The sequence below is a fragment of the Fusarium graminearum genome, chromosome 3 (assembly GCF_000240135.3).
Source record: "Fusarium graminearum PH-1 chromosome 3, whole genome shotgun sequence".
Lineage (NCBI taxonomy): Eukaryota > Fungi > Ascomycota > Sordariomycetes > Hypocreales > Nectriaceae > Fusarium > Fusarium graminearum.
In genome coordinates, this window is record NC_026476.1 from 2,058,022 (window position 1) to 2,085,586 (window position 27,565).

Genomic DNA, 27,565 nt, shown 5'->3' on the forward strand with positions numbered 1-27,565 from the left:
GGATTCTAGACTAAACTTGGTATTTTTGTAGAAGGTAGACACGAATCGCATTTTGTATATCAATGATAAAGATTTCTGTCTAACATGAATTCCCGTGTTAACTCCGTAACTCCTGTGTAATGCTTCCCCTTGATCTCGCGGTGGAGTTCATAGATATATGCTAAATTCTCAGCTCGGATGGTATGCTATTGGAGGTTGAAAGAAGCAATGGAAAAAGGTATCCAAAAGGTTAATGTGGCTTAAGAGCAATATTTTAGAACGAGCGTTATTGCTTGTTCACACAGAATACCCCAGCATTGATCTTTCAGGGAAAAGGATAATGTTAGCCAAACGCACAACCTCCGCTTCAGCTCGAGAATTTGGCGGTGTGCTTGCAGAACTCTTTGTATCGGTATCAATCTCCATCTCAGAATCTACCTCGCTCTTGGGCTTCGACTTTTCGGGAGGTGGTGTGCCAGAACGAGTGCCAGCGACTTCCCACGGAGCGAGCCCCATGGCCTGTAATGAGGATGGTCCCCCGACTTCAGCGATTTCTTTTTCTCCAGGACGAGTTTCAGCATCTTCTTCGACGATACCTCTGCCGGTGGAGTCAAAGTCGGGTCCGGGGTGGCCCCTTTGGAACGCTTTCCTCTGTCGCGCAAGATAAAGTGCATTTGTTTGCGTGAGTGGAGCTGCCGGTATGTACACCAGCATGCTTACCTCACTCTTACTGCCACTGGGCGTTTTGAGACCATAGTTGTTGCTGGAAAGGTAGTATGGAAGATCCGGATGCCAGAATATGTAGTCACCAGGCTGCAGAGTTGGCAACGTGATCATGCTGTTTCTTAGATGCAGATGAGGATGCCAAGTTTCGGTGATTCTCTGTGCGTGACCGGGAACTGCTCCATGAATAATGGAATCAGGTTCTGTTTGCAACTTCCAGTTCTCGGGAGCAAGATATTCCTCCCATTCAGGTCCGGAGCGATTCTCTGGTGGTGGATTCTTGGTTGTGAAGAACGGACGAAGCAGGTAGTAAGCTGTCGCAAGCTTAGGTGAGGGCAAGAGACGCACCATCCCAGGCTCGACGGTAGAGAGGGCCAAGATTCCTTGGAACATGCGGAAGATAGTACAAGCACCGTAACCATTGTAAAGGTCAGTAGTCACAGATGTTCGGCTGGTACATTTCCATGGGTCGTAATCCTCCCATTTTCCATGGAAGATGTGGTTATAGGTTCCCGCGTGCTGGTACCCATCGGGCTCCCAGCGCTCAAGGGACCCGTTATCGACCTGGGCGGTGATACCTGCAGAGGATTGTAAAGCTTGTATCCAATCATTGGCAGATTGCGGTGGTTCATTAGGTGGGACATTGAGGCTGTTAGACTGGTTCTCGCTATTCCCATGCACACGTATGCGATCGACGTAGGTAATAGGAAGTCGTGTGACAAGTTGGTCGTCGGGGCTAGTCTCCCAGAGACCCATCATAAAGCGTTGGGCGCTCAGAACGTTAGGGTGCGCTCTCGAACGGACTTGCGCGGGAGTCCAGAAGAAGTCGAAGCATGCAGGGTCATGTTGCTGCAATGCTTTTGCTTTCACATGCCGTTTGCTATCAAGATAATCGACGGTCTCGCGGACTGCAGTATCGGTATCTGCTCTGGGAACAACCTTGCGGACGACTCCAACACCATAGCGCCTCAGATCATGCCCGAAACGGGCAGTCTGAACAGAGTCATCAAGATCGCCAAATTCGATTGAGGGAATAAGGTGGGCGCCAAGATCTTCTATATGACTAACCTCTTTGCGCAGCGCTGTAATGAGACGAGCCCAGCTAGCTTCGAGCTCGGCCTCGTGACCGCGAATGAGGTTCTGCTTGATGCGTACAAAACGTGAGGGGAGAGCGATAGGTTCAGGGCCCCAGAAGGAAATTACAGGTTGGTCTTTGTCAATGGAAGAATTGCTTATAGTTGGTGTTGAGCTGTTTGTCCTGGGAGTGGGTGACATCGATGACAAACCGTTGGCTTTTAGTGAGGGCAAAGCCGTAGTTGTCGTGCTCGAATGGCTGCCGACCATCTTGCCAGGTATACTTGCAGCGAGGGCCGCAGTGAGCTTTGCCTCGTAGGATAACCTGGCACTTTCTGTAATGGCAGCGGTAACTAGTGAGGCCGCGATCGGGGCTGAAAGAGAGGCGCGATGGCGAGATTTTGTAATGCGACCAGTTTGTGTAAAGTTCAAGGCGTTGCTCTGCGAAGCTGCAGCAGCTGAAGTGGTGGTGGCGTTGGTGTTGTATGAAGATGCGCCTGAGCTGGAGTTGGAGTTGGAGTTGGAGCTGGAGCCGGAGCTGGAGATGGAGGGGTTCGAACGGCCAAGGCGGGTGCGGGAAAGAGCAGCTCTGACCTGTTGACCTGCCGCATCAGCGCCTTTTCTAGGCGGAAGGTGCACCCCTTCAGGCCCTCCTCCATCTTCTGGCTCTCCTCCTCCTCCGCCTCCTCCTACTCCGTCCGCCGCTATAACTGTTTCGACCCTTGTTGCCGCTCCCATGGTTGCAGCATCCCACTTCTCCTGCGCTTCTCTTAGGCTCCTTTGTTGTTTTGCCTCTCGTGCATCCTGATGTTCTACTTGATAGATCTGGCCATCTTCTTGCCCCATGTGACCCTGGAAAGCTTTTGACTTGGTATATCCGAGTCCACTTGTGAGGCCATCTCCTACCGCCACAGCTGCCACAGCTGCTACTCCAATCGCCGATACCAAGCCTTGAGCGTGATCCAGTATGGGCGCGGAGACCTCTTCTTCACAGGTAGGCGGTAGATCGACTGTTGGTGTGGCCATGTTTGCGTTGAGTTGAATTGCGTTGCGTTGTGTAGCACCGCGTCGTGTCGTGGTGTTGGTTGCAGGTGCTGACAGCGGATTCAAGATTCAAGATTCAAACCAACGCTGTGCTATACCGAGCCTTTGTTAATAATTCAAAAAGAAAACGGAAATGCACTGTAAATCGTGTGTCTCGGCCATATGTACGAAGAGGTGCGTTGAATTAACTTGTTCATCAAAATGTAAGGTTTCGAAAGCAAAGACCAGAGCAAAGGAAACCATCACAAAGCTCGCAACGGTTCTTCTATAAACTAGCCCTACATACTGCTACTGAGTGAGCTTTTTAGCAGGCGGCTGGCCGGACCGGGGCTCTGCTAAGACCATCTCGTCTCATCAATCTTCCCGGAGGAGAATCTGTCGATGTTCCCCATGGAGGAGTAGAGGGTCCCTGCCAGCAAACTACGAATGGATCTTACAGCGCGCAGTTCGGGCCTGTCATCCGTCGAACCATTCTCTTCTTGCTCAACGTTCCGTCCCGAAACCCCGGCAATACCCCACACTTTTCCGTTTGGAGCAAGTGATGGGTGCACGGCTCTACGGGCCATCGTCCGTCTACTGGTGACCGAGATGCCAGAGAACAAAAGAAATGGCCACATGAGACTTGTGAAGGGGCAACTTGCATGATAAGAATCGGGCTGAGGTTAATTATCAGACTTGAGTTAATTGTCTATATACCATTTAACGTTAGATGCTATAATCAATAATCCATGCCCCTCATGTGACATGTTGCCACATAGATTATCCATTATCATTGCTATGGTATTTCAGATGGATCAACCACCGGGAACATGATGCGGAAAAGCAATCAAACAAAACCTTGCAAATAATGCAACACCCAGGAATTTCGGATTCCCCCATTAGTATTGGCGTTGAATATGTCAATATCAGCATGCATCTTCAATCTCATCAATGGCAAATAGATTCACATTATCCATATCGAGTCAACCACTACGGCTAATCTCTGGCGCTTGTTGGAGCGTCCATTGGGACCAGACACAGCAAGCTGAGACTTTCGGCAGAATTAATTAAGTGGTGGAAAACGGCCGGCCCGCTGTGCCTGTTTAACTGAGGCAGTCCAGAAGCTGGGCAAGTCGGACAATGTCAACCCGACACCAATCCGAAACAGTGGGCACAGTTACGGCAAATCGGGCCCAATACTCCCGAGAAGTGACAGAATTGGTTTGGATTGTTTTATTTTTGTTCCAACTACCTATGTGCGGCAGCAATACTATACTCGCTACGAGAATGCAATCATACGCTAATCATTTAATCATACAGATATCCATAACAACAACTCCCTCAAGCCAGGTCGCTCGCGGAGGATCAGGAAACCATCCGAAACGCTTTACAGGCGGGAGTGCTTGGGCTTCCAGCCGTCCTCTGCGGCAATGAGCTCAGCAGCCCGCTCACCGCAAGCAAGCACCGTCACCATGGGGTTGATAGTGGGCATCTCGGGGAAGATACCGGCATCGACAATTCGGAGCTTGTTGATGCCGCGAACCTTGAGCTCAGGGTTGACAACAGCCATCTCATCCCGCTCGGTATCACCCATCTTAGTGGTACCGGCAGGGTGGTAGACAGTGTGGGCGACGCGACGGGCGTACTCGCTAATCTCCTCGTCGGTCTCAATCTTGGGGCCAGGGGCAACTTCCTGCTTGAGCCACTCCTTGAAGGGGCTCTGCTGGGCGATCTTACGGGCGGCCTTGATACCATGAACAAGAGTAGCCGCATCGTACCCCTCAGGATCGGTGAAGTAGCGGAAGTCAAGAGCGGGCTTGACAGTAGGGTCAGCAGAGGTCAAGTAGATGCGACCACGAGAGCGAGGACGAGGAATGTTGGGTGTCATGCAGAAAGCGTAACCATCCTTGATCTTGGGGTATCCAAGACGCTCTGTGTTGAGGTGGAAGGGGATCTGGTAGCAGTGCATCATGACATCGGCAGCATCGCCGTCGTTGCCAGCGGCATTCTTAGGCTCACGTCGAAGGAAGATACCTGCATCAGAGTCCATGGTGGTCTGGTTGGCAGGGACAGCCTTGTTCAGCTCCCACATGATGATGGTCTCGGGGTGATCGAGAAGGTTCTCGCCAACACCGGGGATGTCCTTGACAACGGGGATGTTGAGAGACTCAAGCTGAGCCTTGGGGCCAATACCAGAGTGAAGGAGGAGTCTGGGTGTGTCGACGGCACCGGCGCAAAGGATGGTCTCCTTGCGAGCATGGAGAGTGTGCTTCTCGCCGGACTTCAAGGTAATGTTGATGCCTGTAGCGACATCGTTCTCGACAAGGACCTTGGAGACATGGGCCTCGGTAAGAACCGTCAGGTTGGGGCGTCGCTCATCGCCTCGGAGGATAGGGTGGATATAAGCGACGGAAGCACTGCTGCGGTGGCCGGTGTCGGGGTTGTAAGAGACGGAGAAGAAGCCGGCACCCTGGGTCAATTGGCCCTTCTCTGAGATCTCGTGGTTGAAGTCGTGGATGATGGGAATACCCATGGCCTCGGAGCAAGCCTTGACCCAGTCCTTGGTCAACTGGTTACGGTGGCGGGGGTGGACGGGGTTCAGCTGGTTGCGCAAGTTGTCGACGCTGCGCATGACGGTTTCGAAGTCCCATCCCTTGCAGCCCTTGGCGACCCAACGGTCCATATCGTGGCGGAAGGGACGGAAAGAGATCAGGGTGTTGTGCGAAGAGCAACCACCGAGGACCTTGGCCCGTGAGTGTCGGATATGGCTGTTGCCATTAGGCTGCTCAGTTGTGGGGTAGTCGTAGTCGAGGTCACCACCGAGGAGAGACAACCACTCTCGAAGGTTAAGAACATTGTTAAGACCGAAGTCTGAGGGACCACCCTCGATGACAAGGACCTTGCGTTCAGGGAGGTAAGCAGAGAGACGAGAGGCCAGAACACAACCAGCCGTGCCACCACCCACGATAATGTAATCGTAAGCAGAGCTGGCGGAAGCGGGAAGAAACTCGGTGGTCATGGTGAAGGTTGGTATAAGTGGATGTAAGGTAGGTAGGTGTAGTAAGTAGGATAAAGGTTCAATGAAGGTGTATCCAAGATGAGGACTCAACTCAAACAGGAAAGGGGTATCGATTGAAGTTGAGAAAGAGGAGCTGAAGAGGAATGAGATACGACTCAAGACTAGAAAAGTCAGAGCTCTTGTAGTCGAGAGTCGAGGCGATCAACATGTTTTTGAAATGGACGACCATCAGGTGTAGGTGGGGCCCCAGATCGCGAAAGGGATCTCGGGGACGGTATACAGTGTCAATTGGTTTGAACCACATGGTGCCCAGCCAGGACTTGATGTACTCTCATGGCTGCACAAAGTAGCGTCTGGTGGACGAAACATGATGTTGATTGGTTCGAGGGACGAGCACACTGCTATGCAGCAAGGCTTGTGTGGTGGGTGGATCAAAAACACTACCTCAGCCAGCGAGAAGCCGAACGGCGACGGCGAGGACGAACTAACGTAGCGAGTCCAGGAGTCCAGGGAGAAAGCTGGTTTGGCTATCAAAGTTACAGGAACGAGGCTAGCCGCAGCGGGGTCTTGGCCGGTGAAAAAGGGCCAAAAAAAATACTGTCAAAGATGAAAACATGTTCTGCGGTCTTCACCGACTTCGGGAATCTGGATTTGGTGATACCGAAGTCATTATCCTGTAATGTCCGTAATCCGTATGACGTTGTGTATTTGTCCTTGGGTCAATTGTCTTGCTGTCGCGTAGGAACTGACAGGGCAGACAGGGCAGGGTGATTACCTACCTATCTTGGTGGTAAATAGCTTGTTTCCTAAAAGTTAATTTGCCCTGTCAGTTCCTGATAGCTCTGCACAATCTGACAACGCATATCAGGGAATGGTCATTCGCTGGAAAAACTCTGTCGCTGCACTCTATTCGGCACTCATACTGTACTGTCCTGACGCCTCAGCCGCGACACGAGCGTTGACTTTTGCAAGCGTTTATCTGAGAGTTGCTGGGTTGAACGGTGCAAGGTGGGGCCGTTCTGACGGCGAGAAATGGGGTAGAGAAATGGGGACCCGGATCCGGATCACAGCAGGCAGGCAAGGAAGGCGCCGACTGAGTCTCAATTTTTCCCTGTTTGCCGCATGTACCGCTTCAAGGTAACTGCAGTAGGTAAAGGATGAATTGACTTTTTTTTCTCGCCAGCTAACCCTTTCTTCTCATACCAGGTTAGTAGGGACTTGACTTAGTATTCCATCTTCACCAGGCATAACAAAGGTACCAACATATGTACTCTCACTCTTTGAATCCCTCAAGACACGGACAGACGGCACAGCACAATCACGGACGGATGCATGGCCTCGGTTACCCGTGCCGACAATACTGTCAGCTTTCCGAATGAATGCACGATAAGTTCCTGTTCTGGTTTCGTGCGTCCATCGTTATCAATAAAAATTCACTTGAATCCCACCATGTTGGTTACCATACATGTACAGTATCCAGTACAGACGACAGGTACCCATTATCTGCAGGGACGGTTCGGTTCACCACTAAAACCCCATACATAGCCATCCCTGCCATGTGCCGTGGAGGAGGATGCCAAGTTTGAAGTGCTGCTTAGCATACTAATTAGGTAAAGCGTGGTTGGGGTAGCATATGCTCGTCAGATCGATATTCTCCAAAGATCGAATTTGAGCTATGGGTGATTGGATAGTCGGACTAAACAGTGTGCTCCGCAGAATTCATCGGTCCCTTGGTTGTTTCTTTTCTTCTTCTATTTTTTCCTCCTCTGTTCACAAGCTTCATCCGGTATATCCGGGCAGTAAGGTCAATAGGAGAGAGCTGTAGAATTCAAGGGTATCACAAGTGATGGAATGGGATGATGTTCATTATCGCCATCACAGCAAAGTCTTTGAAGCTAACTCATCAATGGCAAATAACACTGTCTTGTAAGATAAAAGGTTCAGAAGCTCGGGCTGAACGAAGCTCAAGGTGTGGTGTGGTACTGCCAGCCTACCTTAGTCGCCTATAGCTACCTGTAGCTACCTCGATAATGACGTGAACATACCCACAAGATATCCACTCTGCAGCCACTCAGCCTTGGCGTTGTTCGGCAATGTCTAGACTCTCTCTGAATTATCTTTGCAGGTGAGCTGAGAACTGGGCTCTTTTTGTTGTGTGGTTTATCATTCGCAGTAGAGATTTCTCCTCCAGTTTTTCTGCACAGCAACGACTACACAATACAATGCAGATACCGTAGGTGGTCTGATAATCTGTATTCTCATCGCGCAGTAGTACACTCGCCCGCTCCGTCCTCAGAGGATTCGCGGCACAGGTATCCTAGGTGGTTGGTCTTTTGCAACTCATAAACATGTTTCAAGCATTGCTCGAGTCATGCTCTTTTCTATCTGCTCTGCTTGTATAGTAGTAAGTATCCAGACTCCAGAGTTTACCATCTTTTCACGTTGCACAAGGCGTCATAAACGCAAAAACAACTGTTTACAAGACCATTACTAGAATAGAAAATGAAGGTCGATTGTCCTACTCTTTTGTTCTGTCCTTCGTCTGTCATGTTGGTTGAATAGAAACCGTTGCACAGTACTGCTCACGATGCTCGGCTGTATTCTCATTGGCTAATCAGCTATACCGTGTTTTCACAGTATGACTCGGGCCCACGTCATTGTAGCTTTCTAGATGAGGAAGGTACCCGGCATCAGTTAATAACGGGTCTTGACGGCACTTGCATGTTTGCACCTGCTATCATCCCTACAGCCTTTATTATCTCACTTACACCCATCCCCACATACTACAATAGAACATTCATTCAGATCCAGATCCAGACGATTCAGAGTACCTTCATACCCTTCTGATCTTACTTGCCTTACTGTTACTTTGATTGATCTCGTGCCTTTCTTCCTCTCTACTTGGTTTCGTGATCTTACTTCCATCTTACTCACTCAAATTAAGCTACAATGACGTTCCCATCCGATATTCACACTTTCCACTCGGGACGACCTCAGCCCGAGTCATCGTCAAAATCCAATACTTTTGTATCGGTCGATCCAAGCAACGCAAAACCCCTTGCAACTATCTACACCACCACATCAGAACAACTCAACCAGACAGTCGCAGCTGCCCAAGCTGCGTTCCCTGCCTGGTCCCAAACTCCAGCTCCTCGACGTGCTGCCATTCTCCTCAAGGCGGCCTCTATCCTACGTGAGCGCAATGATGAGCTTGCATTGACCGAGACGCTTGATACTGGCAAGCCTTGGTCAGAGACTTCGACCGTTGACGTTGTAACCGGCGCCGACGTTCTCGAGTACTACGCACACATGGCCGCAGGCAGCTTTCCTGGCCAAAACACTCGTCTTCGCCCGGACGCCTTTGTCCTTACAACCCATGAGCCCCTTGGCGTTTGTGCTGGCATTGGTGCTTGGAATTATCCCATTCAGATCGCTCTCTGGAAGTCAGCGCCATGCCTGGCCGCTGGTAACTGTATGGTCTACAAGCCCAGTGAGGTCACACCCCTTCATGCCGAAACACTCGCCCAAATCTACATTGAGGCTGGTGTCCCTCCAGGAGTATTCAATGTTGTATACGGCGACGGTATCGCCGTAGGCGCACCCCTCGTGGCTCATAGTGGCATTGCCAAGGTGAGCTTCACCGGTCAAGTAAGCACAGGCAGCAAGGTTGCCAGCCAAGCAGTCACAGATATGAAGGGTGTTACTATGGAGCTGGGAGGAAAGAGCCCTCTCGTTATTCTACCTGATGCCGACGTGGAGGACGCGGCCGACACCGCCATGGTCGCCAACTTCTTCTCCACCGGTCAAGTGTGCACCAACGGAACCCGTGTGTTTGTCCCAGACACGCTTCTCTCCCAGGTGGAGGAAGCCATTGTCCAGCGATGTCGAGAGGGAATCCGCATGGGTCTGCCACGAAAGACCGAGACCAACTTCGGTCCCATGGTTAGCGCCGCACAACAGGAGAAGGTCAAAATGTACATTCAACACGGTCGCACAGTGGACAAGGCCAAGGTTCTATTCAATGGTTCTCAAGAGGCCAGCATGCCACAGCCAACTTCTGACGGCTTTTGGGTTCACCCCGTTGTCTTTACCAACTGCACCGACGACATGCGCGTGACGAGAGAAGAGATCTTTGGTCCAGTCATGTGCATTATGCCTTATAAGACACAGGGACGCCCTCGTCAAGAGTGGCTATCAGACCTCATCGCCCGAGCCAACGATACCCCAATGGGACTTGCTGCTGGTGTTGTCTCTTCTGACGTCGGCTTGGCGCAAGAAGTCGTTCAAAAGCTCGACGCTGGTATTACCTGGATTAACACTTGGGGTGAATCTCCCGCGGAGATGCCTGTTGGAGGTTGGAAGATGAGTGGCATAGGCTTGGAGAACGGCCATGAGGGCATCTCAGCCTACATGAGGACGAAGAGCACACTGATCCAGCTGGGTAGGGGAGCCTGCAAGGGTGTTTTCTCCAAATTGTAGAATGATAGCATATATGAGTTCAAAATGATACCTACTTTCGCGTTCCAACAAAGGCAAGACATCGTGTGCTTCACATTTATACTATGTAAATTGCAGATAACCCATTGCGATGCCTGGATTTCGTGGTCGGTCTATCGATAAGCTACGCTCTCCCATTCCTAGTGATAGTTAGGCAGTGCATATGCGAGACAACAACCATATTATAGTTCAGAGACGTTATATCTTTCGTCACTACTCAAAGATGAGAAGAGTTTGACGGAATTAATAGTGAATGAATAGTCTATCAAACAAAAGAATACGATGACATTCTGGCCATATGACTGGCCCCAGGTATGGTTGGTATTTTACACGTAGTCTACCTCCATTACTTTTAAACTAACTATTCTGGGTATTCTGATAATAGCCTCCTCATAACTACAGCTTGATCCTTCCTTTTAACAAAGGCAATGCCTTGTTGTTCTGATTAATCACCAGTAATACATGTTCATTACTTGTTATCATTACCTCGAGTCCTCCAAGAGCGTCTGCGTGCCCCCTGTGACTCTGCAATACCTTCTTTGCTCTCGAGTAGTACTCTAGAGCTAGGTAGTTTATACCAAGAAGTTGATAAAGGCGACCCAAGTTGTAGTACGCCTCTGCCTTGTTTTGACTACTGTCTTGGACAGGGCTTGAGGAACCTAGTTCGGCATAACGCGACAAGAATGACTGGCCTTGCAGCAATAGGTACTGGCGATTAGTTGATTGGCGTTTCAATCCATAGTGAACATACGCTAGACCAAGGCTTAGATTCACCATGGGATTGTCTGGGTCCAGGGCTCGAGATCGGAGAAAGTATCCTACGAAATGTTAGTCGAGGTACGCTAGGACAGAAACAGTTACTCACCTAGAGCATATGTGTAGCTTGTTGATGTAAACAGAATATGCCCGTAAAGCATCAGCACACAAGCATCCAGCGATGGCTCTCTCTTCTTGGCTGAATCTTCGTTGGGCTCACTTTCGCCATAGGCTTCATCCATGGCTTTGATCTGACGGAGGATGTACTTTTGCGCCGGTCCGGATGTGTACCAGGACACAGGAGATTGGCATAAGTTTGATACGAGAGCAAACATGCGGTACGAATCAGAGGTTGCACCATCCCTCATAAGCTGGCGAGCAGTTGCGATGCACTTTTCCTCATCGCTTGTGTAAATAGCACAAACTACGAAAGTTAGTATCCTTGAAACGTTGTAGCACTATTTACTTACCACTCCAAGCAATATGAATGATAAACCCGTGCTCCGGAGCTTGGAATGCAGTTGAATCTCGAGCAGCTTCACACACTTGATAAGCTTCGTCCCGCCTATGTGCGATAGCGAGACCAATGGCATAATCAAGAAATAGATCGAGCCAGTTGTTGAATGAAATACCCCGATGGCTCTCGAGATCTGAAGAACCTGCTTCTCCGTTCCCGTTGTCTGGTTGAGGTGCGAGGGCTGTTCAAATTTCAAAATCAGTAAATGATATATCCTCAGGGTTCAGCACACTCACTTCTCGCTAGTCTCTCATACATCTGAGACAGTTCGTTCTGTGGTTGGCCTGCTTCTTGCTGTTGCGTATGATTCTTTGGTCCTAAGAAATGTAAATACTTATCCCAAGTATAGAATTTCTTGATTGATCGGAAGTCGTCCACAAGTTCTTTTGAAGAGGCCATCCACTCTGGAACCAAATCTTGACAACCCCCTTTAATCTTTTGCCGGAGATCTTGGACAATCTCGTACTGTTCCGCCAACTTTACGGCACGCGCCTGTTCCTCTTGTCGACGCTTTTCTGCACCAGCCAATCGTTTTGGTCGGTAGCGTCTCGTAATAAGCCGCTTTCCAAAAGCATCTGTCCTACGAGGAACAGCTTGAGTTCGTCGTGGAGCTCGTCGGCTGGGCTGTTCAGTTGCCGTGCTTGAGTCTTGGCCGCTTTCATTATTGTGATCCCGGTCCCGGATCTCTCGAAGAGCCATTGCCTCAGCTGCCAGGATAAGAGCCTCTTCTTCCTCTCTTGCTTTTTCATACATGTTGGCCAGTTCGATACGTGCGTCAATGTTGTCTTCATCCGCATCAATCGCAGCCAGAAAATACTCCTCGGCGGTTGCATTCTCGCCAATGGCAGAATGGCATCGTCCTAGCTGCAGAAGGATTGTTGCATCGGCATCACCGGGTAAGTCGCGAAGTACGTGGTAGTATGAGATCGCCAATGGGGTGTGACCACGGTGAGCCAATTCCTCTGCAAGATCAAAAGTCAAGAAGGGAAACTCGTTGGCGAAGTCTCTCGTAATGACGGACTCAGGATCAAACCACCACAGGTGTTTCTATCGTATTGTTAGTATGGCTTCGTTCATAACGCTCTGGCTGCTTACCATGGCTTCTTCCTCATCCCCAAGTCGAAATCTGTATATCGCCAGACGGGCACGAAGGTCCAAAGGAAATGACCGGCCATAGAGGTCGGTGCTCCAAAGCCCAGCTCTGAATTCTGGAACACCTGTTCTTCTTTCATCATCCATGTCCCACTCGCGGTCATCGGAGTGCCAGTTATTCCAGTACCCCTCGGACTCTCGTCCCAGAACCCATCTAGCCAGCGCCTTCGCCTCTTGGATGGCATCCTGATAACGGCCGGTTGAAGCAAACAACTCCACGTAAATTCCGATATCAGTCCACGGTGATTCTATCATCTCGAGGCTCGTTTCTTTCTTCTCGTGGTCAAAGAAACGCTTGTAGGCTGCGATTGCGCTCGGAACAGCTGCTTCTGCTTGTTTGTTATCAACGCAGGCTTCTGCAAGCTTTCTGACAATTTCAAGATCGTAAGGACGATGCTTCAACACAACCTTATAGTCGGAAATAGCAGCAGCAAGATGACCTTGCCTGTGACAGACCAGACCCTTGCCTAATCTTGCGTCCAGGTTTGTGTGGTCAGCGCGTAGCGCGGCAGAATAACAAAGTCTTGCGGTATTGAGATTCCCAGCCTCATCGTCGCTAGTATTCTCCAATGCGAATGATGCACATCGGAGCCATCCGTTGACATCTTTAGGGCGAAGGTGAGCAGCGTAAACCATTGCGGATAACGACTTGCTCATATCGCCCTGTTCGCCAAAGATGGAAGCCAAGGTTGTCCATGCTTGATGTGTTTCTGCATTGATTCTGATGACTTCAAATACAAGGTCCAGCGCTAGGGAGTAGTCACCGCTCAGAAAAGCCTGATTCACCTTTGACAGTCGCGCTGTGATGTCGCCTCTCGGTTTGGCTGCTTTTCGCGGGCCTCGAGCTCCCTTCCCACGTAGGCCAGAGCGATTTGCCGAGGGCGGGACAACTTCGTCGCGTTGCTCATTTATAAAGTTCCTAACAGTCTGGTCAAATTTGGCGATATCATCCTCCAACTCCTCCAAGTCAGAATCTGCATCAGAAGCATTCTCGTGTTGCCTGTCTCGTTCAGTATGTAATTTTTTTTGTCATTCGGAAAATATGGGAGTACTAACCTTTCCATCATATCCATATTTATATCCCCTGACATCTTGCATATCAGTATTTTGAAATTCCAATGAAGCTGTATTGTTGATGCTGTTGATTTGAAGTCGGCGATGGGTATGAACGATTGGTGTTAAGACGTGGCGCATATATTGTGGCTCAGTCGCAGGTCACGTGCTTCGCCAGTCCGTGTCAGACCTGAGTGCATGCAAGACCCAAATCGTTCTCCAATATTGAATAGTAGCGAGTGACGTGAATTACAAGGAATATTGTGATGGGAAATCTGAGAACTTCCATGGAACATTGATGAAGATGCGCTCTCCGCTTTACAATAGAGTTTGTTTCACAGTGGAACCTTACTTCAATGCTTGCATAGTCATCCGATATTAGCTTTTTGCCTCAGAGTCCCCAGTAGGATCGGCGCCCAGGTACCCGATTGCTCGTCTCTTGTTACTTGAGCCGTTTGGCCCTACGCTCGTAATCAAGGGTCTGCAAGGTCCATCGATGTACATTGTGAAACAAGTGTCATAGACAGCCTGGACTAAGAAATCATAGCAGCATCTGAAAGTTCACGGGTTTTGCAAATGGATGCTGGAATAAATAAACAGTATATTGCAAATAAGACACAAGACGTTACTATCAACTCATCACGTCGCGATAACTCGTCGTTCTCGCGCTCGACTATTGGTCCAAGTTGCACAGGTTGACGTTCATCTCCCTGAATTACAAAGACGAACAAGCCACAAACTTGAAGGAAATACAGCACCATCTGAAAGAAAACAAACCACCCCACAATCCACTTTTGAAGGTCTCTATGTGTGCATGCCCGGTCACGGTGTTTCTAGCCCAGTTTTCCATCGGCTTTGGCTTCTGCGAGGAAGTTAGTATATCTTGTTGTTAGACGAAAGACTATTTCAAAAGCTTACCCTTGACCTGCTCGAAGACCTTGAGCATCTTTCGGCGCGCACCGAGAGCGTTCACGCCGCGCTCCTCAAGAGCCTTGTCGTCTAGCTCAATGAGATCCGTCCACTTCATGTCCTTGAGATTGTCGGTGTATTTGTGAAGACGAAGACTTCGCAGCCAGCTAGGGATGTCCTGTAGAAGGGTTGGGTCGGTAGGATCCTCCGGAGGCTTCGAGCTGCCCCGACGCCCACGGGGAGATCGTCCACGGACCATGTCAGAATGGTCTGACAGATAACCCTCATGACCTCCCATACCAAGGCTACCCATGTTGACAGATTGCATGCCAGCGCTCAACAGTGGCGACGACACATCATATGCGCTGAGGAAGCCATTGTTTTGCGGTGAGGTAAAAGGGGCCATGTGAGCAAGGCCAGGTTGCATGGCGAGCCCAGGAGAGCTAGGACGAGAACGCTGGCCACCCATACCGAGGCTCTGCTGCGCTTGAAGAGCCATGATCTGCTCCCGGCTGAGTACTTGTCCATGCTCGTTAATCATGACCACATTAGCATTCGGCATATTGATGCCAGGCTGGGGACCAGTAGGCACAGGGTTCTGACCCGGTGTTCCGTCATTGGATCTAGCACGACGATACTTTCGTACATCATCAAGTGCGAACCGGTTGTTGACTGTCGACAGGGCCGCAAGCTTCATGGCTGTGGCATTAGCAACCATGTCAGCTTGATTACCACCAGTGGCAGCTGCATTGAAAGTACTGGTCATTGGTGTGTTGACCATAGAAGCCCAGTTACCGCTGCCAGCATTGTAGGGTGACAGCAAAGGCAGATCTGCAGGGGTTTTATCAGGGGCATTGAGTGTTGTTTGCTGGATCGTATTGTTGCTCGACAACTGGGGACGGGGTGATCGAAGACCACCTGAAGGTGTCGGCTGCACGAATTGGCCCATTGGTGTCTGGCTAGATGATGGCTTGGCAGAGGTGTCTCCGTTCCCGCCACTATTCCAAGGCGATGAACCAGCAGGCCCGGCATCACGACCATCCTGAGGCGCACTGATGGAAGGGGCGGCCATGGATGATCGATGATCCAGAGCGATGCTGTTGCGGTTCGATGAAGGTGGGTTTCCAGTCTGCTGGGTGAATTTGGCCTTCTCGGTCGCGATAGCAGCTGCGGCGTCGGGGAACATGGCACTGATGGTTGTGGGATCGAGTCCGGAGTGTCGTTTGGTTGATGGGGCGATGACCGAGCTCCGCGCCATGGAGTTCCGGGCAGAGTCGACATTCAGTTTGTTCATAGCATCACTAAGACGGTTGGACATGGGATCTGCGACTGTGTTAGACATGATGTAAGTTCGATTTGGTATCTTTCATACCTTTGTCGAAACTAGCAGGAGAGAGGACCCCTGATAGCGGATGATTCTTACCCATCTGTTGAAGCACCTGAATGAAGAAGCGAATTTGGACTTGGGTTGTCTGTTGCAGCAAAGCATACAGGGCAGCAGTACGCTCAGCCTCGCTCAGGACACGGAACCATTGCTCGATGGCGCTGAGCTCGTCCTTGAAATCCTGATCGAGGGTCGCGGCAGCCATCTCCTCCAGTGTCGTCTCGTACTGATCGATGTCGGCAATCCATTGCTGAGCAATCTTGTCCTGAGAGTCTGACTCGGCATTGTTCGGGCCAAGATTCTGCTGAGCCTGACCGTAAAAGTCTGAAGACGGTCGAATGCGGTTGGACGGAGAAGGGCCAGTGAGTGATGCCATGTCGGCTGAGGCGCGAAGTGAGTGTCCGGAGCCAATAGCTCTCGAAGAAGGTGGTCGCAAAGTTGAGGTGTTGTTAGCCTCGGGAGTACTATTCCTGTTTCCGATGACGTGGTTTCCAGACATGTTGTGCATTATCGGGGTGGGTTAAAGTTTATAAGGTCGTAAGGGCAAAGCGCGCGGAATATGATAAAACGTGACAAGAATCGTCTGTCGACTCCTGCAGTGACCGGCTGACCTCAAAGGAGCTTAAGACTTCAAGCAAGGCAAGAAATTTAGAACATTAGCCAGGCGATGGACAGTGCTGCAGATTTGTTAGACGACGTTTGTAAATAGGGATTGAATGGAAGGTTTATCCCATTCAACCAGACGACAACTTGGAGAAAGCAACGGCGGGAGGGGTGGGAAGGGGACGGACAGTCGTACCGAGTATACAAAGGTATGTAAGTTGGTGGGCAAAGAAAGGACGAAGTCTGCTTCCAGGCAGGCCACAGTATTCCTGATTAAATCCCGCCGTTGTATAAAGTAACGGACCGTCGTCCTTTAGCGATGAACTCGTCAAAGGACAGTGGGATGGTCGTGAGCAAAAGTTAGGATTCGTGTTCCTCTCTTCACAGCGAAGGCCTCAGCCCCTGGGCTTACCCAAATGGGGCCACCCACCGTAAAGGGCCCACAAGCCTATCAGCGATGGAAAAAAGACCATTAATCCTTGTCTTTATGATCGGATTTACATCGATAATACACAGTTGCCTGAGGCGCTCGAGAGTTTATGGTGGCAAAAGCGTCGTAGGATGGGGAGCTTGCAGTTGCAATGACATGGAACAATTTAGTAGAAGCGGCAGCTGGCTAGTAGCTGTTTGTTATCTGCATACATTTACATAGGCATTTCCTAGGTGCATAGAGATGATTTCCCGTACTAGGTATATATGATAGATAGCATTTGAGATAGCATCAAACAAGCAGATAGATTGATGCACTATCTCTTACGGCCTGTCGATCAGGAACGTTGATAATTACGGAATTAAACTGACAAAAAAGATATTTGACGGTATTGCGATTTTTGAAGTCTAATGTTGACTTTTGAGAAAGAATTTCAATAAGTCACTTCGTTTTACAGCTCCTGCAATAGCGCTGAATTGTGTAAAGGCGAACACAAACCAGTTGCTGTCGCACCAGCAACATGATTTCACTAGGGCATCACATGGCTGAACCAAATCCAATGAATCGCCATACGTGCCATGATACAGGAAAGGCACGAATACAAACAGCACTTCACCAACAAATATACTTGTAGAACTGGGACTTGCAGCTTGGAGTTCAGGCAGTAGTGTTCAGTATTCTACCTCATGTTCCTGGAAACCAAGCAACATGCTTTACTCGGGACTGTCACAGCATCATTCGCCGAGACGTACGTATCGGCATCCACCACCTTTTTTGGTCGGGCTAATCGTATGGTATTTTCCATCGTTCATTTGCGCAGGTTCTATCGTGTGTATGCCGTAACCGAGCAATGCGAATGCTCCAAATTGACGCCTCAATATTCCTTTGCCGGGTGCTTAGACGACCTCGCGCTTGCCCTCCTTAGCCTCCTTCTGTTAGGGTTGTTAGCCAGCTGTTCAAATCCGCGGTATCGTTTTTGATCGGAGGTGTGGGCGTACCAGGGCCTTCATGTTGCCGTGAAGAGCATGTCGATGGTTTCGTCGGAACTTGGGGTCGGTACCCTTAAGAGAAGGGTAACGGGAAGTCTTGGGCTTCTTGATTCTACGCCCGAGTTAGCGATCGCCCGTCATTGATGAATTTCGGTATAAATACCCGTTCCGGTGCGCCTTGCGCGACTGGTTGTGCTGGGAGCTGTTCTTTGACTCTGCGGCAGTGTCAGTGACCTCTAATTCTTCTTTTCGTTATTTTCTGAGGCTCCCACGTACTCGCCATTGCTGCTGATTGATTCCCTGTGTCGACGGAGACGGATCACGAAGTTGCGAGGTGAAAGGTAAAATGTGCGCTGAGGAAGCCCTAGAGGGGAAGGAGCCCGTTTGCCAGACCTAATCCGGTAGCCTGCACGTGCTTTGTGGCTCCACTTTTAGTCGAGGTACGTACTACTCGATATCGACCTACTGCTAACTCTATGAGGGGCTACTATGACTGTTTTATTTCAAGCGGCTCTACTTGCATACATGCTGATGCATTTCACCAGCTGCTCCGAATCTCTCACCCAAATACGAGATTGTATAGGTCAGCCACCAAACAAAGATGACACACGCTATAAGTACTACTATGTTACACTTTATGGGAACGACAAGTGTGATGATCAATCAATGATTGCATGGCTTCTATTGATATGTAAAGAAACCCTAGAATTCTAGGCAGATGGTCATGTAACAAGGTAGGAAGAGCAGCCTCGACGTAGCTCACAATCACTACTAAGGTCACAGTAAAGAATTCAACGCTAATTACTGGAGAAATGTGCAAACAAAAAACACCTACCTATCCGTTTCTATTCCCACTTTTTGCAAAAACCCTTCCTCTCAACAGTTGACGATGTTGGTCATGATTAGTCTTCGCCGGCTGTTGCCCTAATCTAAGTGCTTGTCACAGGCTGTGCAGCAACGCTGTGGGCAGCTGCTGCCACAGCAGTCTTCTCGGCAGCCCGGCTGATTTTGCGGAGTTGAATGGACTTAATATATCGAATCAGGAGGATAAACATCAGCTCAACCCTACAAGCATAAATATGTCAGCGAACGGCGGTTTCAGTGGGAATCGGCTCATCTTACCTCTCCTTTGCTGTCATCAGAATACCCTGGACGAGAAGTCCCTTAAGAATCTGGGGCCCAATGCCTTTGAACAGCCCCAGCATGCCCTCATGTTCTATGATGAACTTCATGACCTCAACGAAACTGGTAAACGGCTTGCCATTGCGAGCTGGGGGTGGCTTTGACTGAAGGCCGACCTTGGCCACTATCAAAGGCTGAGTGGCGATCGTCGCAAGTGCTTTAGACATAGCACCCAACACTGAAATCACGGTTAGTCTAGTTCTGGTAGAAACTCCTGATTGCAGACTCACAGAATGCCTCCCCTGGCCTCAGGCTGGTCTTGCCAGGGTACATCACTTCCTTCAGTCGCTCGTACGCGCCGTAAGTAATGGCAGGGTTCACAACAAGGACCAGGCTGGCCTTGAGACCTCGCCAAAGACCTGATACACCATCTGGGCCATCGATGACCTCCCGAGCTGTGGCCATAAGACCTTTGCGATCACATTTGCTGGCTGTTTGCTGGCGCGTGGTGACCACTGCGACAGGGATTGTAAAGACTTGTGCAATGGCTCCTGCGATAGCACCTAGACCGAGCTCCACGACGGTAGAAGGGTTCGCGTCTGTCTTGCGTGACTTGAGATACAGCGTTCTGACAATGGTGTACCAGTAGAAGTAGGCAAAGTTGGTTGACGCAACTCCGATCAAAGAACCGTTCATACCGGCGTAGAGACCTTTGATGCCGTCATCGGCAACGATTCGCGAGATGGCATCCCATGTCGAGGTGTAGTGTGGTTCGTCGGTCGGGGAAGGTTCTTTGCTAGGATCTGGCTTGATTTGAACCTGGAGACGAGTCTTGACACTGTTTTATCCATCGTTAGCATGCGCATATACTGAGCAGGAGATGGGAAATGAAGACTTACATGTCAAGAGGATAGACCAGCGCGTTGGCCAGAACAGCGCCTGTAGCGCCAGCCACGGCGCGACCCCAAGGGGAAATCTCAGGTTTCGATTGCGCAGCCATAATGCGATGATTGTCAAGTTCTTGTAGAGCAAGTAGAGACAAACTATGGACCAGGTCTATGTCTATGCTGATGTCTTGTCGCAAGGTCGGACGTGACCTTTACATGGGCCCTGAACAGGGCATCATACCGTTATCAAAAGATTGAACGGGCCTGCGACCGGTCCAGGGCCGAGGTTCGAGTCCACCGGTCTCGGCAGATTCACTGAATCCCCGCCTGTGATTTGACTCGGAGGACACGGCACCTACCTCGGTTAGTCTCAGTTTACCTACCCGGAACTCCAAATGCTACCTCTTGTTGTATTGAACTACCTGTCTCTGCACGTGGTAACTTGCATCATGACGTTTATCAAGCATCTGAATATGCATAATAGATATATAAGTAGAAACAAACCATATCTTCCATGCTTACACAGGGTTACTATCTCACTTGACCTTCTTTAAACTGGAACTGGCGAGTGCTTTTCAGAGAGATTTATTATCAACAATCATGGACGCCCTCAGCATAGTGGTCTGTCTCTCTTCAAATATGAAAAGATGCTATTATTCACGGATATGTCATAGGCGGTTGATCAGTGTTGGTAGTCTTCTCTAGTACTCACCGTACCTGACTCGATTCAACCTTGATTGCCTAGAGCATCATACAAGTGGAGAATGCGACAGGCGCAGCACTGCCATCATTTCAGCCCCCACCGCGGGGTTCGTTAACGAGAGTGTTTGGTTGTCAACTCAGACTGACGAGAATTAAACTTACCTTGAATTAAGAGGTCATGTTATAATACAACGGCGATGGAGAAGAGAGCTCAGGTAAGTCAATTCAGTCCACTCCTATAAGTAATTCACTACTCCATATCCCGCCGTCATCATCTCCATCTTCTCTGTCTTGAGATCGCCCAAAATGACTTCATTAATTAATTTCACTAACCCTATACCATAGGCCACTGAGTCTCTCATTCAAACATCGAGTGGCCAAGCGGCCCTCGATTACACTGTACAGGCTGCCGAGCTGTATATGAGAGCTGCTGGAGAGGCTCCTACTAAGAAAGATGCCAGTCGTCTGCGCCAGAAATGTCAACAACTCATAGCTCAGGCAGAGAAGCTCAAGGCCCAACTCACACAGACGCCTAGTGTCCTATTGCGAACTTCACGCCTTCACGGCAATATCTTTCCTCCGTGGTCAAATGAGCCCTCAAGCAAGGACTTTGAACTTCCCCCAGGAGAGGAACCTTTTACGTAAGGTGAAATGTTCAAGTCTCATGTCGAATGGTTCGTTGACTTTGGCACAGCGACAATGCTACCTTCACGTTATCGCCTAGACAGGATGCTACCTTTGGTGGGTGGAAGCGCCCACGAGACCTTCATCCGGACCTTGACCTAGATGACGATGCTTTGATGAACTCAAGCCGCGGCTGTGATCTTGTTCAGGATGTGACAACTGATTGTTCGGTGGTCGCCAGTTTATGCGCTGCTATGCGCATCTTGACTGGTCGACACTCGGTAAAACCATCGCCAAACCTAATCTTGTCCAATGTACTAACAGGAATGAACAGGTCCTATCCTCCATTTTATACCCTTTTGACAAAGCACGGGGAATACCCAAAGTTTCCTCTTCGGGCAAATACATACTGAAGTTGTACTTCAACGGATGCTTTCGCCGTGTTACTATCGACGAGCGGCTCCCTTCCTCCATCACCGACCGCACTCTCTACGTCGTTGACCGACTGAACCCGCAGCTGATCTGGCCAGCCCTTCTAGAGAAAGCCTACCTCAAAATAAGAGGCGGCTATGACTTTCCAGGGAGTAATTCTGGCACAGACTTGTGGGTACTCACGGGTTGGATTCCTGAACAGATGTTTCTTCAAAGGTGAGCACTCATTTTTGTTTTGGAACCCTGACATCACAAGTCCTTCGCACCCCCCTGCTTCACCTTAACCCTACAACGTGGACTCACCTTTCAATTGCTTGTATAGAGAAGACCTGGAGATCGACAAACTGTGGACACGAATAAAGAATGGGCATGATTTTGAGAATGTTGTCGTCACACTGGGTACTGGAAGAATCTCGGATGAAGAGGAGGACCTCCTTGGCTTGATTGGCGAACACGACTATGCTATCATGGACCTCGACGTTGTAGATGGCAGCCGGAGACTTTTGGTCAAGAATCCTTGGTGTGATGGGCCAGTCTGGAAAGGAGGTATTTCAAAACGTCCCGAGACTGAGCTGGCACCACAAACGATAGACTCTCGAAACAGAGTTACACCCACTGCCGCTGGCTCGTTTTGGATGACTCTCGAAGATGTTCTCCAGCACTTTGAATCCATGTATCTCAACTGGAACCCATCGCTGTTCCCCCACCGACAGGATCACCACTTCACCTGGCATATACCGAATCCAGAGTTGTCTTCATCCTTAGTCCGAAATCCACAATACTCGCTGCAATCACCCACGGGTGGACCTGTCTGGATCCTCGTCAGCAGACACTTTGTGGATGCTGAGCTCGATATCTCTCGCAACAGGACCGACACCATGGCAGCCGTCTCTGGGCAGCTTGGCTATATGAGCATCCTCATATTTGACAACAATGGCCATAGGGTGCAAATCAGCGATGGCGACATTTACCGTGGACCTTATGTCGACTCGCCACAAACCCTTGCACGTTTTGACACGAGTCCAAAGAAGCGATACACCGTTGTTATTGATCAGCACGAGTTTCCACTGCCCGACTACACTCTCACTCTTTCTTTTCTATCACAAAGCCAACTTGCAGTTAAGGAGGCCGAGGATGCAATGACGCTCGTAAAAGAAGTAACTGGATCGTGGACCAGAAGATCCGCAGGGGGTAGCGCAGCCTGTACAACATACGCTCTCAACCCGCAGTACAAATTATCGCTTGCTCAAGCAGGCCCTCTTTCCATATTACTTTCAACCAATATGCAGGATGTCCACGTCCACATTGACTTGGTCTGGTCTCAGGGCAAGCGAGTTCAGACACTCAAGGTTCGCGATCTGGCAGGTTCATCTGGAGAATACCGGAGGGGTTGCGCAGTGGCAAACATTCCGCACGTTGATGCGGGAGTTTACACCCTGGCATGCTCGACTTTTGAAGCAGGACAGCTTGCCGACTTTTTCCTTCGCATCTCATCCATGACAGATGTGGCTGTACAGCCTGTTCCCGCCGATGCTGCGGGGAGGTTGCGCAAGACACTCACCCCCTTTAGACTTTCCGATGGAGCCGAAGTCCGCCGGGCACAGATTTCAGCTTCCTGGTTAACTCGGATCAGCATCACTGCACGAAGCGTTAGTAGCACTGGCTTGGATCTTAGCAACCGGTCCTCATCCACTCTCATGGTCCGAGTTTCAGTGGCTCACGGCTGGGACCCAGAGCGAAACACGATTGCAACATCAGGTGAAGGCGAGTACGAGGAGCTCAAATCCATTGTGAGAACCCCAGAGTTAGACATGGAACCGGCAAGAATACAACGTGAGGGTATGTGGCTGGTGGTTGAGAGTATGGGCATATCTCAACCAGGAGAGTGCATTGAAATAGAAATTCACAGCGACGGACCCGTCAATGTTGGGTCTTGGGCACTCTTATAGACAGCTCCCAAATGTCCAAGATCACATCAGGAAGTCAACACGCGCATATACTCGCTGAAAGACACAAATATGCGAAAGTAATAAGACGATAATGAGGGTATCATGTGTTGCATATCAAAAACTGAACATAATAAACGCTATTCGCTAGCCAACGCCATTCCAGCATGAATGGTACACTCCCGTAGGAGGAGGGTAAAAAAAAAAGACGACAAAGATTGACCCAACCGTGGGTATCCAAAGATCCAAAACGCCTAGTCTGCTCTCACCCAGGCTCACGCCACTGGGCCAAAATCTTTTGGGAACAGAAGTGAGACCAGAAAGAAGCCTCCCCAACCTATCACTCGGTAGGCACTTGTTCATATATAACTCCATAACAAAGACTGCGCCTCATAGCGATGTCGTAAAATCGTTCCTCGTTTATCGACAACCAAAACCGAAGATAGAAAGACCGTTACCAGTCGCGTTGTGAATGCTCACGTGGGTGGTCCACGTCTTCTCCGACCACGATTGGGTCCGTCTGGTCGTTGAGCGAGTACATCTCGCAGTTGTGGATCATCTTTGTCTTTGTCTGGGTGATGAACACGAACGTGTCTATGGCCACCATTGTCAATATTCGAGTTAAGAGTTGGAGATGCAATCAAATCATAGTTGAGCTTGCAAGGTGACGTACCGCTGTAAATTATCCGGTCGTGGATATTTATGTTCCCTGTCAGGGCAGTATGGGCACACATATCCTGGAGAATCATGAACCAAACCATGCCTTATCATTTCATTCTTGCGCTTGAAGCCCTTGCCTCCTTCACTTCTTGGACACCCTTTTACTGGACAATAGTGCGGTCGTGCTGATGAATGCACATTCATATGAGAGTTGAGGAGATACTGAGTCTGAAATGGAGCAGCATTGCACCCCGGAACTGTGCATGTGTAGGAGCCGGTCATATGTTGCGGATGCGTGATGCCATCAATGCTCATGCGATCAGTGATAGATGCGGAGTTGATTGAGGTAGAAGTGGCGGGCGTAGAAACAGAATGATCGGTATTTGGAGTCTCACCAGCATTGCTACTGCTACTATATTCTGTCGGGGCTCGAGGATGAGTGCCATTTGTTGCGTAGTAGTGAATACTCGCGCTTGGAGCAGAATGCGGAGAAAGTGTTCTATAACCTTCGGGTGGTGAACAAGGTGAAGACGAGAGAGTGCTTACACTGAAGCGATGCCCAATATTTCCAGCTGGCGAGGCAGGGAAAGTTGAGGATGGCCCTGAAGGGACACGTCCAAGTTCCTGTTCGGGTAAATGTTCGGGAGCCAGATCTCTGAGTTCTCCAAAAGTGGAACGGAGAGATGGAAGAGACTGTGAGGGTATCGTCTCCTTGGATTCGCCGACTGGCGCACGAACTCCGTGAAGCGGCGGCAAGGGCCCGCTGGGTGGGATTAGTGGTGATGCAACTCTGTTGGTAGAAACATATCGCGAAGTAGATAAGGCGGTAACTGGAGGCTCATCGTGAATAGAAAGCTGACCGGTTGGTATCGATATGTCGGGTATCGTTTTGGGTACTGCAGCTGCGAGGGTGGATGGCGCTGTAGCTATTGAAGCAGCTTGCAGTGCGCCTGCGGCAAGGTGCCGAAGCGACGGCCCGCTCATGAGATTCTCGCTCGCGGACCTATCTTGAGCGTCTTCGTCGGGCGATTCTTCGTCGCATGGAAGACTTTCGCGACCGGCTGCGCGAGCGATTTCAGGATCACGTCCATTGTCGAGATAAGCGACTAGAACAGCGTCCCCAGAAGTTGGACGAACCTTATGGCGATTAGACTTATCGCGACCGCCGATACAGGAAGTACTAAGACTGACTTGAGTTGCAGGTATTTCTGGAGGAGGACTTGGAGACGGCTCGAGCTTGGGACGAAGCGGGGTCATGAGGGGGCTCCCTCGAGGAACCACATCATCCGGATCGTATGTATCGACAATAAAACCGAGATGAGGTTGTGGTGGTTGGTGCTGCTGTTGCTGCGTAGCTGTGGTCATCGTTGTCGCGTTGACGGTCGTTGCTCAACTCGCCATGGCCCCTCGCGAGGTTGAAGTGTTCCGGGCCTTTTTGTCGATCGCTAATCACGCGCTGATGTGAATATATGTGATCAAACTTGGAAAAATGACATGCGCTACCAAAGACAAGTTTGAAGAGACGGAGGATGTGAATGTGGTATCGGTCGTATTAGGGTGTGAGCCAGGCACCAGTTACACACGCGCAACTCCGAACAGACAATTTGCCAGCAATATTTCGTATACTGGTACTCGCTTCTCGATATGAAGCGTCGAATGGCCGTCCAAGGCGGCGACAGGAATAGTTAAGATCTCTACACTGTGCTCGTCCAGGTAAGGAACAATATCGAGAATGGCCGTGGGCGCAGGTCAGATGCGCAAATGCAGCGAACTGGGAACCTCGAAGCTTAATGCGAAAAGAGCGTGCCTAAATATGCGGCCCGTTGAAATACCGCGTTACTTGGAGGGGTTTTGACTTTGTTGACTTTGGTAGTCGTTCAAGCGAGGTTGTGTGTGCGCGATATCAAAGAGAAGAAGCGGAGGTGATGTTCAGTCGTCGTTTGTGTCAAGGGGTGTGACCAGTAAGACCGAGCGAGAAGGATGTTGTTGTAACAGAGGTACCTTTTGATTGGCAATGTTACTTTGAGGTCAGTCAGAGCTGAGGCGTAGATATGTACAGCAGACAGCAGCTGGTGGTATTCGGAGGAGGAAGAGTGCGGAACATGAAGTGAATCGAAAAACCTGGGGGAGTGGATGGATTTGAAATGAATGAATGGTATGGATCTCAGGCCCTATCTTTCTACTCAACTACTGGGACTGGGACTGGGTACTCTAGGAGGCAGGCATTGAACGGATGGGATGGTAGGTAGGATGTACCTACCGTACATTTCTAATGCACTGCTCCTTCCTACCGAGTATCCATTGGGAATATGCCTCCACTTGTTGACACCAGGTTACGGGGATCCAAGCAGTTAGAGAAGGCACTAGGCACTAAGGTAGGCACGTAGGGACACAGAATCAGTAAAAGGTACTGTGTCGAGTGCCTACCATGGATGGAAAAATTGCCAGAGTACCTTGTGTACAGTGCCAGCGACTACAAGACTACGCCACGGGTCGATACTTGAATTAGGAAATGGGGGGGAGAGGAAAACCTAGGGACTCGCGGGGCTGGGGTCCTGGGAGGGTTAGAAGGATTCCAAGATGCCCGTCAACATGGCATGGACCGTGACCATGGACCATAAGAGCCATGAGCCATGGGGAAAGGTGGAAACAAAAATGGGGATGGGGTAAAAAGCAACTTTGTGGTAAATATTCGGCCCTTGTTTGCCAGGTACGCTAGCAGGTTGAACATATCCGTAGGTTAGTAGGTATCTGTTACATGTGGTAGGCCGACAGAGAACCAGGGGCCCCAGATGGGGCTCTGCTATTCTTCTTCTTAGTAGGTACTGTACGTACCTGCTAAGGTTTAGTCGGTTAGTATTTTATCAGAGTGGTCTATTGTTAATGCTGGAGTGTCGCGAGGTAATTACCAGGTATCCCAAAAGTGAAATGTGGCCACCTTGTTCCATCAGGGATGCGTACTTTGTAGAGTCTTTCGAGCGCATAATTCGGGACAGAGTCGTTCACAGATAGTTCCGACGGTTTAGCGACAGCAAAATGCGGTCGGTATCTGGAGACTGTGTTCTGTCCCTGATAGTGCAGCGG

The 27,565-nt window shown here is 49.9% G+C and overlaps 10 protein-coding genes across 10 annotated transcripts; 3 read left to right on the plus strand and 7 right to left on the minus strand.

The window, feature by feature from the left end:
• Window positions 1-27: 27 nt before the first annotated feature.
• Window positions 28-3,322, minus strand: FGSG_05373 (uncharacterized protein). The gene has a single exon (XM_011325595.1). It carries the CDS (start codon window positions 2,800-2,802, stop codon window positions 277-279), a length of 2,526 nt encoding a protein of 841 aa, XP_011323897.1. The 5' UTR covers window positions 2,803-3,322; the 3' UTR covers window positions 28-276.
• Window positions 3,323-4,011: 689 nt separating this feature from the next.
• On the minus strand, window positions 4,012-6,022 carry FGSG_05374 (uncharacterized protein). The gene has a single exon (XM_011325596.1). It carries the CDS (start codon window positions 5,816-5,818, stop codon window positions 4,187-4,189), a length of 1,632 nt encoding a protein of 543 aa, XP_011323898.1. The 5' UTR covers window positions 5,819-6,022; the 3' UTR covers window positions 4,012-4,186.
• Window positions 6,023-8,618: 2,596 nt separating this feature from the next.
• FGSG_05375 (betaine aldehyde dehydrogenase) lies at window positions 8,619-10,304 on the plus strand. The gene has a single exon (XM_011325597.1). It carries the CDS (start codon window positions 8,768-8,770, stop codon window positions 10,295-10,297), a length of 1,530 nt encoding a protein of 509 aa, XP_011323899.1. The 5' UTR covers window positions 8,619-8,767; the 3' UTR covers window positions 10,298-10,304.
• Window positions 10,305-10,711: 407 nt separating this feature from the next.
• FGSG_05376 (uncharacterized protein) lies at window positions 10,712-13,813 on the minus strand (the record flags this gene model as incomplete). Its single annotated transcript, XM_011325598.1, has 7 exons — window positions 10,712-10,756; window positions 10,802-11,133; window positions 11,181-11,495; window positions 11,542-11,769; window positions 11,825-12,635; window positions 12,684-13,740; window positions 13,797-13,813. The coding sequence occupies 7 exons, from the start codon at window positions 13,811-13,813 to the stop codon at window positions 10,712-10,714; spliced, it is 2,805 nt and encodes a 934-aa protein (XP_011323900.1).
• Window positions 13,814-14,390: 577 nt separating this feature from the next.
• FGSG_05377 (VTS1 protein) lies at window positions 14,391-17,010 on the minus strand. Its single transcript, XM_011325599.1, has 4 exons — window positions 16,886-17,010; window positions 16,075-16,763; window positions 14,712-16,025; window positions 14,391-14,655 (listed from the first exon to the last, which is right to left on the minus strand). The coding sequence occupies exons 2-4, from the start codon at window positions 16,583-16,585 to the stop codon at window positions 14,627-14,629; spliced, it is 1,854 nt and encodes a 617-aa protein (XP_011323901.1). The 5' UTR covers window positions 16,586-16,763; window positions 16,886-17,010; the 3' UTR covers window positions 14,391-14,626.
• A 759-nt stretch (window positions 17,011-17,769) lies between these two features.
• FGSG_05378 (uncharacterized protein) lies at window positions 17,770-18,446 on the minus strand. Its single transcript, XM_011325600.1, has 4 exons — window positions 18,385-18,446; window positions 18,272-18,323; window positions 18,118-18,220; window positions 17,770-18,051 (listed from the first exon to the last, which is right to left on the minus strand). Exons 1-4 carry the CDS (start codon window positions 18,389-18,391, stop codon window positions 18,016-18,018), a joined length of 198 nt encoding a protein of 65 aa, XP_011323902.1. The 5' UTR covers window positions 18,392-18,446; the 3' UTR covers window positions 17,770-18,015.
• A 387-nt stretch (window positions 18,447-18,833) lies between these two features.
• FGSG_05379 (uncharacterized protein) lies at window positions 18,834-20,315 on the minus strand. The gene is made up of 4 exons (XM_011325601.1): window positions 20,130-20,315; window positions 19,521-20,068; window positions 19,231-19,468; window positions 18,834-19,173 (listed from the first exon to the last, which is right to left on the minus strand). Exons 1-4 carry the CDS (start codon window positions 20,228-20,230, stop codon window positions 19,038-19,040), a joined length of 1,023 nt encoding a protein of 340 aa, XP_011323903.1. The 5' UTR covers window positions 20,231-20,315; the 3' UTR covers window positions 18,834-19,037.
• Window positions 20,316-21,016: 701 nt separating this feature from the next.
• Window positions 21,017-21,464, plus strand: FGSG_12723 (uncharacterized protein; the record flags this gene model as incomplete). The annotated part of the gene is made up of 2 exons (XM_011325602.1): window positions 21,017-21,034; window positions 21,165-21,464. The coding sequence occupies 2 exons, from the start codon at window positions 21,017-21,019 to the stop codon at window positions 21,462-21,464; spliced, it is 318 nt and encodes a 105-aa protein (XP_011323904.1).
• A 495-nt stretch (window positions 21,465-21,959) lies between these two features.
• Window positions 21,960-23,940, plus strand: FGSG_12724 (uncharacterized protein). Its single transcript, XM_011325603.1, has 2 exons — window positions 21,960-22,091; window positions 22,198-23,940. Exon 2 carries the CDS (start codon window positions 22,343-22,345, stop codon window positions 23,822-23,824), a length of 1,482 nt encoding a protein of 493 aa, XP_011323905.1. The 5' UTR covers window positions 21,960-22,091; window positions 22,198-22,342; the 3' UTR covers window positions 23,825-23,940.
• On the minus strand, window positions 23,927-25,610 carry FGSG_05381 (uncharacterized protein). The gene is made up of 2 exons (XM_011325604.1): window positions 24,495-25,610; window positions 23,927-24,415 (listed from the first exon to the last, which is right to left on the minus strand). Exons 1-2 carry the CDS (start codon window positions 25,463-25,465, stop codon window positions 24,298-24,300), a joined length of 1,089 nt encoding a protein of 362 aa, XP_011323906.1. The 5' UTR covers window positions 25,466-25,610; the 3' UTR covers window positions 23,927-24,297.
• Between the last annotated feature and the right edge of the window lie 1,955 nt (window positions 25,611-27,565).

Bases quoted from the DNA above. Each gene is read 5' to 3' on its own strand.
- FGSG_05373 (XM_011325595.1), bottom strand. From the start codon at position 2,802: ATGGCCACACCAACAGTCGATCTACCGCCTACCTGTGAAGAAGAGGTC.
- FGSG_05374 (XM_011325596.1), bottom strand. From the start codon at position 5,818: ATGACCACCGAGTTTCTTCCCGCTTCCGCCAGCTCTGCTTACGATTAC.
- FGSG_05375 (XM_011325597.1), top strand. From the start codon at position 8,768: ATGACGTTCCCATCCGATATTCACACTTTCCACTCGGGACGACCTCAG.
- FGSG_05377 (XM_011325599.1), bottom strand. From the start codon at position 16,585: ATGTCTGGAAACCACGTCATCGGAAACAGGAATAGTACTCCCGAGGCT. The intron at 16,026-16,074 runs GTATGAAAGATA...ACACAGTCGCAG, and splicing joins TCCTGCTAGTTTCGACAAAG to ATCCCATGTCCAACCGTCTT. The intron at 14,656-14,711 runs GTAAGCTTTTGA...ACTTCCTCGCAG, and splicing joins GGTCTTCGAGCAGGTCAAGG to AAGCCAAAGCCGATGGAAAA.
- FGSG_05378 (XM_011325600.1), bottom strand. The intron at 18,221-18,271 runs GTATTTATACCG...ACTCGGGCGTAG, and splicing joins CGCAAGGCGCACCGGAACGG to AATCAAGAAGCCCAAGACTT. The intron at 18,052-18,117 runs GTACGCCCACAC...CAACCCTAACAG, and splicing joins ACGGCAACATGAAGGCCCTG to AAGGAGGCTAAGGAGGGCAA.
- FGSG_05379 (XM_011325601.1), bottom strand. From the start codon at position 20,230: ATGGCTGCGCAATCGAAACCTGAGATTTCCCCTTGGGGTCGCGCCGTG. The intron at 19,469-19,520 runs GTGAGTCTGCAA...CCGTGATTTCAG, and splicing joins GAGGCCAGGGGAGGCATTCT to TGTTGGGTGCTATGTCTAAA. The intron at 19,174-19,230 runs GTAAGATGAGCC...TTATGCTTGTAG, and splicing joins CTGATGACAGCAAAGGAGAG to GGTTGAGCTGATGTTTATCC.
- FGSG_12724 (XM_011325603.1), top strand. From the start codon at position 22,343: ATGGACCTCGACGTTGTAGATGGCAGCCGGAGACTTTTGGTCAAGAAT.
- FGSG_05381 (XM_011325604.1), bottom strand. From the start codon at position 25,465: ATGAGCGGGCCGTCGCTTCGGCACCTTGCCGCAGGCGCACTGCAAGCT. The intron at 24,416-24,494 runs GTACGTCACCTT...TGGTGGCCATAG, and splicing joins CGACCGGATAATTTACAGCG to ACACGTTCGTGTTCATCACC.